The 9875-nt window shown below is 70.6% G+C and overlaps 1 protein-coding gene across 1 annotated transcript; it reads right to left on the bottom strand.

The window, feature by feature from the left end:
- Window positions 1–2928: 2928 nt before the first annotated feature.
- RSPO4 (R-spondin 4) lies at window positions 2929–9127 on the bottom strand. Its single transcript, XM_026067843.1, has 5 exons — window positions 9049–9127; window positions 5767–5955; window positions 5378–5521; window positions 5088–5276; window positions 2929–3002 (listed from the first exon to the last, which is right to left on the bottom strand). The coding sequence occupies exons 1-5, from the start codon at window positions 9125–9127 to the stop codon at window positions 2929–2931; spliced, it is 675 nt and encodes a 224-aa protein (XP_025923628.1).
- Between the last annotated feature and the right edge of the window lie 748 nt (window positions 9128–9875).

Below are 9875 nucleotides of genomic sequence, written 5' to 3'. Positions count from 1 at the left end.
GAGGCGGGATGGGACGTGCCGCCGCTTCCCCCGGCCGCCGCGGAGCCGCTCTCCGGCGGGGACGAGTCAGTGGGCGCCTGCCGCCGGGGCGAAGCGCCGCGGGTTTGGCATTTCCTCCGCCGGCCTCTCGCCGTCCCTCGCAGCGGCCGCCAGCCTCCCCGGCCTTTTATCGCCGGGCCGCGTMCAGCAGCAGCAGCAGCAGCAGCAGCCCTGGCCGAAGGGGGAGGGAAAAAAWAAAAGGAAAAAGAAAAACAAAGGAAAAAATCTGTTTAAAAACAATACTTCTATCTTTTTTCTCTCCTCCTAGCCCACTGCGGGGAGATCAAGTTTCACACGTGATCTTTAAATGTGTCTCTCTCTCACACACACGCATACACACACGCAGGCAGGCACGGCCCCGTCCGTCCGTCCATCCGTCTGTCCCTCCCYGGGGCCGCCCGCACCTCCGGGTCCCCGGCGAGCCGCGGGGAGCCGCGCGCTCCGGCCGGCCCTTCCAGCCGCCGAGCCGCTTCCCAGCAAATCTCCCTCTGATCGGCACCAGCTGTGACCCGCCGCCTTCGGGGCTCTGACATCCCCGGGAAGAAAATTCCCACCCCGAGCCCCGGCTATTTATAACGCCGGAGGAAGCCGCGGCCTGGATTTAGCTGCCCCGGCAGCGAGCCTGTGGGGGCCGGGGCCGGCGCTGTGTCCCAGGCGGAGCCGCGGATCCCACGCGGGGCGTGGGGATGCCGCCAGCCAGCCCAGCTCCCCCGGACGCCGGGGCCCCCGTGCAGGGCGCTGCCGAGGGTGCTGCCGCCGCCGGGCTTCTCCCCCGTTGCAGCGCCCAAAGCCTTGCGGCGGTGCTTGCGGCCCCGGGGCCCGGCTCCCCCAGCTTCCCGCGCTTCGCGTGTCCCGGGCTCTYGCTCAGCCCGCGGTTGGCTCCGTCGGACGGAGCCGAGGACTTTTCCCTTCTGCTTTGCAGAGGGACGATCCCGGCAGGCAGCTTCCCGAGGGTGTTCTCAGCAGAGGGGGGGGGTTTCTCCCAGGTTAAACCTCATGGGAGGGGTGCACGCGTGCTGCTGCACATCTGGGCAGCTGTGCACAGCTGGGGGGCGTGGGAGGGGTCCCTGCAGTGCTCCCCACCTCCGCGTGGGCACCGGGGCCGCCTGGAGCCCTGCGGGAAGCGATGCCGTGGGCACGCACCCGGCAGCATGAAACCCTCCTGCGCATGTGCGGCGATGGCCGGGGAATGGGGATGCTCCCCCCGCATCCCGGGCAGATCCTGCCGCTGGCGGATGTGCCCTGCTGTTGCGGCATCACATTGCCCGGATGATCTGGCGGGGACCCCGCCGTCCCCGCGGGCTGCGCCCCGTTAGCCCGGGGCTCCCGCTGCAATTAGCAACCGGCCAAACGAGCCCTTCRCCGCTTCCCGGGACACCGAGCCGAGGCCTTTAGACACGAGGGACCCCTGCGCGTCGCTCGCGCCTCCCGCCAGCGCCGGGCTGCACCGCTCATCTCCCGGGGCTGCGGGAGCTGCGGTAACGCTGGACACCSGCTCCGGGGCTGCTGCTTGCTCCGGCCGCTGGCGCAGACCCCGGCGCCTGCGATGGGAAGATGGTCGCAGCCGGCTGGGTGCGGGGAGGGCAGGACCGGGCCGGGAGGGCTGATCGCTCCTTGCCGCAGCTCCGCGGTGCCCGGGGGCTTCACAGGCGCCACGCGGGACCTGCTGCACCGCGGCCTCGGCACCGCGTCCCCAGGGAACGGCACAGGGGAACCGCGGAGGAGAGGACACGGAAACGCTGAGAAACGCGTCTTTCCTCCGAAATCTCCCAGCGCCGAGGCCTGGGGCTCGGCAGGGTCCGCACTGACGGGACCCCCGTGCCGGGCAGGGCTCCCGGGGCTGAGGCAGCGCGGAGCCGCTTGCAAACGGCTCGTGCTGAGCCCGGGGGGATGCACGCTCCGATGCCGACCCGGGGTGCAAGGAGGGGTGCCGGGAGCTCCCAGCGCCCGCTCCACATGCACCGGGCTCCCGGCCCCGCCGCTGCTTCCCCCTGCTGCCGCTGCAAGGCGGCCAGGCGAGGCGAGGGCCGAACGGAGCCCGCGGCCCCGGGGGGGGGGGGGAGCAGCGAGGCTCCCTGCAGCAGTGCCTCCGGGAAGCGGTTCCCACCGCCAGCGCGGGAAAACAGGGATGCCGGAGAGTTCGCGGGAAAACAGGGATGCCGGGGGGTTCGAGATGTTTATTTGACAGCAGACAAGCGGAAGAGCTGCCTTCGGCCGCGGCTCAGCCTCGCAGCGGCTCGGCGGCCGCCGGCTCGATGCTGACACCCAGCGCTCTCGCCCAGGAAGGGCCCGCGCTCAGCGCCGCCGGCCCCCCGCCCGGCCACACCGCGGGGCAAAGCCCCGAACGCTTGCGGGAACGTCTGTGGCAAGGGTGAGGAATCTAGCAAACGCATTTTAAATACACCGATATTCCTAGGTACAAACCTCTGTGTGTCACGTACGTATAACATTCACGGCCGCAGGCAGCGCAGGTGCGGGGGGCCGGCGGGGGGCCGGGGCTCGGGCCCGCGGGTTTGCCCTCGGGGCGCCGCCAGCCTTTTGGAGGGGGCTGCGATCGCCGCGCGCCCGTCCTGCGGCATGCCGGACCCCCCCCCCCCCGGGTGAGCACCCACGCGCTGTGCACCCACGGGTGGCCCCGGGGCTGGGGACGGAGCAGGCTGGGGGAGCGGGGGGAAAAACAAAAAAAGCCGGAGCCGCCCCCTCCCCCAGCCCCGAGGCGCCGCTTTGGACGCTGCAAATCGGGGTTTTCTGCGGAGGGAATGTTTTACGGGGTGTAAATYGTCTCGGGAGAAAGGGGGGGGGGAGCAATCGTGCAATTCTCCGTGGGCGGAAAGAGGGGGCGACGCGGGCGATGCGATGGCGACGGGACGGCAGCGGGCATCCGTGCCGCTAGGTGCCCGCCAGCGCCTCTGTCTTCTGCTTCTTCTGCCTCTTCCTGCCTTTGCTTTTGGGGTCGGCTTTCTCTGGAAGAGAGAGGAGGAGAGAGGGGAGCTGGCGGGCTGGGGCGGCTGCGGAGGAGCTCCAGCGGCAGGCGGGGGAGCCGGGCAGCAGCACGTGCCCTCCCTGCTGGCATCCCCGCCGTGCCGCCCCGTGCCGGTGTCCGGCCGCAGCCAGCATCCCGCGTCCTCYGGGGTCACGGGGCTCCGCTCCGCGCGCCGGCGCCGGCTCTCTCCGAGGGCCGCCGTCTCCTTCCCCACCAGGGTCTGTTTTTCCGCTCTGATCTCCCAGGCGGTGCCACCCACGAAGGCGAGGGCGCAGCCGGGCAGGCAGATTTACGGCGGCGCGCGGGGTTTTGCGCGCCCGCCAAGCGGGGCCGCGTCTCCCTTCCCGCTGCCCCCAGGCGGGCGGCTCAGAAGTGGTAGCGCAAATCCGCCGGCGCGAGGTCCGGCCCCGGCGCGAGCCAGCGCCTTCCCACCGCTCCCGGCGCGTCTCGGCTGCACCGAGCGAACGCGCCGTCCTCCAGCATCTGGATCCCATCACGGAGCACTGGGCCGGGAGCGCGCGGAGACGGGTGCCGGCAGACCCCTGCCCCGTGGGGACACCGAGCTCCGGAGCAGCCTGTCCTCAGCTGCCGGCTCCGGACTTGCCGCATCCAACCGTCACCAGCTGCAAGGGTCCAGCGGAGCCGGGAAGGGCAGATTTCCCGAAATCGCTGCCACCCCGTCCCCCAAAGCTGCAAGTTGTTACGGCCCGAGCAGGCGGGGAAGTCAGATCCTCCCTGCTGTCAGCGGGGGGAAATTACTGCTGATGGACGCTGCTCGGATGCAGCCGCTCTCCCGGCTCCGTTGCCCTTTCCCGCAGCCCCGGCGCACCCTCTCCTTGTTCCCCGCTTTCGCCGTCGGCCTGCTCCCTTTCCTCTTCCCCCCTCGCTGCGCCCGTCGGTCTCTGCCCGCTTTCGCCCTCTCCCGTTGCCTCGGCCGATACACGTTCTTGTGCAGCAAACCGCAGCTCCGAACCGCGGATCCGCAGCGCCGGGGCCGGAGGCTCAGATCCCTTTCCAAGGCCCACAGATCGCTATCTCATGCAATCTGTCCTTCTGCCAGCTGTTAAGCAGAGATTTATTAAGACAGCTTCGGTCCAGCCGGTTGCATCCAAAAAGAATGACATCAGCCGCCTCCTGCTTCCCGTTGCCACCCGCGTTCCCGTGCCGCGCCGCCCGGCCAGCCCCAGCACGAGGACATCCCATGCCGCAGGGAGCCGGGGGGAACGTCTCGGCCAGGGAGGAAGGTGCTGGGATAGATGGGGCGGGAGGCGTCCCCAGGTGGGCCGGGGACGCGGGGCGACCCTCAGGGACCCCCTTGGTGATGCTCTAGCTCCGTGCGCGCGTTCCTGGCATTTTGGGGATATGGAGACTTTGGGACTTTTCCATCCAAGGATCCCAAACCTCTCCACGTGGGGTTGCAAAGGGAAAAGCCTCAGCGGGGTCTTTCCCTTCGCAGCGGGGGCTGCACGGGTGCCGCGGGGCAGCCGCGGTGCCGTGTCCCGCCGCGGGGGCTGGCGCCAGCGCCCAGCCCCAGGCGCCGTGCTCCTTGGGACGCGACGCTCGCGTTCATCCAAGGGCCCCCTCGTTCGGCTCCGAATCCAAGCAGCCCCTAAAGCTGCCGCCGACGGCACGGGGCGCGAGGAGCCGGAGCCCTGGCCCCGGTCCCCAAAGTGAGAGGGGCTGAGCGGGGCCGGGAGCTGCTCCAAGCCCTGCCAGGAGCTCCAGGGTCCCTCCCCGAGCGCGTCTCCAGGCTGCCGGGGTCGGAGGTGCCGGCGCCAGCCCGGCACGTTGCTGGCCCCGTGGCTAGCAGCCGTGCGGGGCGGCGCGGCGCAGCGCAGCGGGGAGCAGGCAGGTCGGCGCCTGCGCCGGGGCTGCTCAGCACATGTGCCTGGGAAGGCGTTTTTCTCCGGAACTGCAGAGGAATTGCAGCCACGGCTGCAACCTCGAAATACTCCGCAGATGAGACGCCGGCCACGTCCCCACTCGGGCTGGGCCGGCGCTGGGCACCGCTCGCCGGGGGAGCAGCCGCCCCGCGCGCCGCCGCCGCCGCCGCTGCCGCGCTCACCTCCCGGGCAGCGCTTCCTCGTGCGGCAGCGCCTCGTCTCCGGCCGCTCGGGGCAGGCGGCGGCGGCGGTGGCCTCCTCCGTGCCGGTGCCAGGGCGCTCGCGGACCCGGCTCTCCAGCCCCCACTTGCAGCCGCGGCCCTCGGCGGTGCAGGCGCTCCAGGCGCTCCAGGGCCCCGTCTCGCACGTCTCTGCGGGCAGCGGGCAGCGGGAGGCTCGGTGACGCCGCGGTCCCGGCAGCCCCGGCACACGTTTTGGGGGGGTTTTGGGGAGGGGGGGGGGTCCCGCTTACCTTGGCACTCGCGGGCGCCGGGCCGGGCGGCGGTGCCGGGCGGGCACTGCCGGAAGCACTGGCCTTTGTGCAAATAAAACTTCTCCTTGCATTTCATGCAGAAGTCTCTGCTGAAGCAGCTCTCGCAGCTGGGCGAGCGGCACTCTGCGGGGGGGGGGGGAAGGAGCCCCGGTGAGCGGCCGCCAGCATCCCGGCGACGGGCAGTGCCGGCACCGCGTGTCCCGCGGGGAAACCAAYGCCCTGCGCTCTCGCCGTCCCAGGCCGGGATGCAGCTCCATGCTGCCGGAGGGAGTGCGGGAGACCCAGCTCCTTGCAGCAGCTCCGGGCACGGGGCTAGCGGGGGCAGCGCGGCGAGGTGGGGGGGGGGGGGCCTCTCCCTGGCCACGTACTTGTGCATCTGTTGACCTCGAAGCCTCGCACGCCGAAGTAGCCGGGGGGGCAGGTGTGGACGCAGACGCCGTGCTGGCGGATGCCGTCCCTCCAGATGAGCAGGAAGAGCCGGTGGTGGCAGGCGATGCAGCCGTTGTCCTCGGAGCACAGCACGCAGCCGGTGCAGTTCTCGAACAAGCCGGCGCTCGCTGCGGGACGCAAGCGGAGGGGAGAGGGGCTGCAGCCGGCTGCCGGCACTGCCGCGACGCCGCAGGGAAACCCCGCGTGGGGACCCGGCTCCGCAGCCCCTGCCTGGTTCCCACGTCCGGCACGCGCAGCCGCCGGCCTCGAAGGGCCGCAGCGATGGGCTTCGCCTGGTGCCAGCGCAAGGCCCTGCACCCTCAGCCCCTTAAACAGCAGCTGCAGTTACCCTAAAGCAAGTGAAACCAAGCATCAGGCAGCRGTTAAAAACCCGCTCCGACCTGGATTAGCTAGTTGATGCCTGTTAGACGTCAGGGAAACAAAGAGCATTTAGGAAACGCGGGAGAGCAGCTGCGATGAAAACCTGCCACGTTATTCGGCAGCGACGCGGCCGCCCCGGCTGCCCCCACTGCTTCGCAGCGCCCGCCGGGGCCGGCTCCTGCCCCGCTCGCCGGGCGTCGGGGCGACGCTCCGGGAGACGCTCCCGGCCCCGGGTGTTCAGGAGCCGAGCCGCCGGCACCACCGGGGTCTCCCTGCGCGCCCAGCTCCCCGTATCGAGGTGCCCAGCTCCCCGCTGCGCCCGCAGCCTTCGGAAGAGCTTGCACGGCTCTTCCGGCACCCAGCCAGCGCTTAGTATTTTTGAACGACAGCTTATGCCGGGCAGCCGGTGCCAGCGCCAGGACACGCAGCGGGCGCGTGCTGCAGGCCCGGCCTCCGCGTGCCGGCGGATCTTGCTGCATCCGGCTGCTTTTCTGCATGGAAGCGAGGCCTGAGGAGGAGGCTGAACCGGGCAGAGCTGCATCCCGGGGCTGCGGTTAATGAAGCCGGGGCTGATGCACGGCCCTGGGGCCGGCGCGGGCCGGGAGCAGCCGGCAGCCCTGGGCCGGTGCCCTGGGCACACGGGGGGTCCCTGCACGCCCGAGCCGCGAAGCAGCACAGAGAAAAAGCAAGCGAGCGCTCGCAGGCGGACGGGCGGCTTGCAAAGTCCGTGCTGCAGCGGTCTCGGCTCCTCTCAGGGGGGTGGGAGTGTGCCGAGGACAGCGGGAGCATGCCGAGGATGGCGGGAGCATGCCGAGGATGGCAGGAACGCACCAAGGATGGAGGGAAGGTGCCTCCTGCTCGGGCCCTGGCCGCGGCTCTGCTCCCAAAGAGCAGCCTGGAGGTGACCGGCAGGAGCAAAATCACTTGGATACTTAAAAAAATACCTAAATGAGGCATTTGCAAAGGAAGCGGGCGGTGAAGCCGGGGCGGCTGCTGCCAGCCCGTGGGCGGCGAGGAGCCCTGGAACACCAGCCGCGGAGCGAGGGAAGCTCTCGCCCCCGTCCGGGACGCGGCACCGGGACGCGAGGTGGCCGCCCGCGGCCGGGAGAGCTGGCGGCGGCTGCAGGCTCCGGGCGCCCGCTGACGACGCACCTTGGATCCATTAAGTTGTTATGGTCTCCGTTACATATTTACCAAACGCTGACAACATTTGTGTTCCTGGCTGCAGCTGGAGCAGCTTCCCTGGAGACCGCGGGATTTACGAGCGTCTTTCCCTTCCCTAATTCTTTTTGATGCCTTTTTTTTTTTTTAGCTCGGCTCCCCCGGTGCCGCCCGGGCCAGGAAGGGCTCAGCGGGGCGTCCCCGAACGCCCCTCTCCTGCCGCCGCCAGCCGTGTGGAGCCCTCGCCGCCCCGCTCAACTCTGGGGTGCCGGAGGCAGCGCTGCGTTTCGGGGCCCCCCTGGCTACGCCGGGACGCGTTTTGGGGCGAGTCCAGCGCGCATGTGCCGGCAGCGTGCCGGGGCGCGGGGAGAGGATGGGGCAGTGCCGCTGGTCCTGCAGCATCCCGGCCCGGCACGGGGGCACCTCTCCCGGGAGGCTGCCCGGAGCGAAGGAGCAGAGAGACATCCTGGGCAGCACCGAGCGACACAGCCAAGTCCCCGCTGGACACACGCCTGCGTATCCCGGCTCCCTGCCCACCGAAACGGCACTGGCAAGGGTTTAACAGGGAGATGCGTGGCTCCCGGGTGCATATGGGAGCCGCGGGGCCGTGGCCGTGCCACGGCATGGGGCCGTCTCCGCCGTGCCAGGTTGTTGGGGATCGCGGGCTGCCGGCAGCCACCCCCACGCTCCCTCCAAGGAGCCCTTTTCCCGCAAATCCCTGTCCCCATCCCGGCACCAGCCGGTTACAAAACCAAGCTGCAACCATGCCGAGCATCAGCGCCAGCCCCGCAGCCCGCCGGGCTGCCGCCGCGGCACCGCTCCGGCGGGGTGACACGAGCCCGGCCRTGCTCAGCCGGCCGCTCGCGGGGCAGAGTTGTGGCTGCGGTGCGAAGCGGCAGGCAGCGCCCGGCGCCCGCCCCAGCCGGGCAGCGGAGCCTCTGCTCCGGCCCCGTGAACCTCAGCGAAAGGATGCACTAGGAGGAGCCGAAAAAGCGCAACCCGAGCACCGTCCGGCTCAGCTGAGAGGGGGACGCAGGGCGGCTTTGGCCTGGCTGTCCTGGGCTGTGCGGACCCGGCCTCGCCGGCGGGACTGGGCAYGCGGGGGCCGGGGGGGCTCTGACCCTTCCCGCTGCGGGAAGCGCAGGCAGGGGAACAGGCAGCGCCCGGCCCTTGCCAGCAATGGCTGCGAGCACCTGGACGTTCTCCCTTCCGTGCATTCAATGCGTTAAGCAGAGAATTGAAATGTCGGGAAAACAGCCCGTTCCGCACCACCCCAGACGCCCCCTGCTCCCCCGGCGCTTGCACGGCTGCTCCTTGCGCCGTGCCCCCAGCGGACCGCGGGGGACGAGGGACACCACCGAGCACGTAACGCCACCGGCTCCGCGCTCTGCCTTTTCCAGGTGCTTAAAAGCACACGCTGAGCCGGCCGCACGCCAGCGCGGGGAAAAGCAGCGGGTCTCCGAAGCAGCCCGAGGGGACCGGGTCGCGCAGCCCTTCAGCCCCGTCCCTTCAGCGCTGCAGCGGCCGGGGTGCGAGGCGACTCCCGTTTCGCACCTCCTGCCTCCTCCGTGCGGCAGCAGCCGGCTGCTCCGTGCTGCCCAAGGCTCGCGGTGCCCAGGACCCGGGACGCGCCGGCCGCTGCCCGAGCCGGGCGAAGCCGGCCGCCGCACGCTCCCTACCTTGTTTCTTCCATTGGCTCTGCGTGAGCATTTCCGCGGAGTTGATGAATAGCAGCAGCATGAAGCTTATCCACTGCATCTGGGCAGGAGGGATTTCGGGCAGGGAAGAGCTCAGAGCATCCACGCGGCGGGCGGGCTTGCCGCCTGCCAGAGCCAGCCGGGCCGGCGCGGGAGGAGAGCGGCGCTCCGCGGCGGGCTCACACCATCCCGCCCGGCGCTCCGCAGGCACRCACCGACCGGAGAGCCCGGGAGGCGGCGGGCTCAGGCCAGGGGTGCTCTCATGGCGGCCGGGAAGTGCCGGCTGCTCCGCAGAGCTCTGCCTTTATAGCCGATGCCAGCCCCCCTCCTCACCCGCTCCCCCCCCTTTAAAAATAAGAGTAATAAAAAAAATCCCGCAGCAGCAGCAGCAGCAGCAGCAGCAGCAGCAGCAAAGCGACTTGCAAATGGATCGGCTGGAGTCCCCCAGCCGGAACGCTCCAGCCGGGACACCTGAGCTGGGAAATGCCCCGCTGTCCCGCCGCCGTCTGACTGTGCCGATGCCATCCCGGCGCCGGGGTCACGGCGAAGCCCCCCTTTGGTTTGGGGGGGTGGAGCCAGGCGGGTAACCCCGCCCACGCCGGCCCCGCCGGGCTCGGCCCCCTCTCCCAGCACCGGCCGCTCCGGCTCCGGCAGCGCCCCAGGGGAGCCGTCGGTGGTGCCGGGGTCCCCGCGGAGGTGCTCGGCCCCCGGGGCGGCCGCGAGCCGCGGCGGGTCTCCGGCAGGTCCCGCGGCAGCCGTGCAGCTGCCCTCGCTCTTCCCGAGCTTGCGGCTGGCTCTGATTTTCCGAG

The sequence above is a fragment of the Apteryx rowi genome, unplaced genomic scaffold (assembly GCF_003343035.1).
Source record: "Apteryx rowi isolate R43461 unplaced genomic scaffold, aptRow1 scaffold_0, whole genome shotgun sequence".
NCBI lineage: Eukaryota > Metazoa > Chordata > Aves > Apterygiformes > Apterygidae > Apteryx > Apteryx rowi.
The sequence above is the reverse complement of the archived record's forward strand: the minus strand, read 5'-3'. Positions and strand labels throughout refer to the sequence as shown.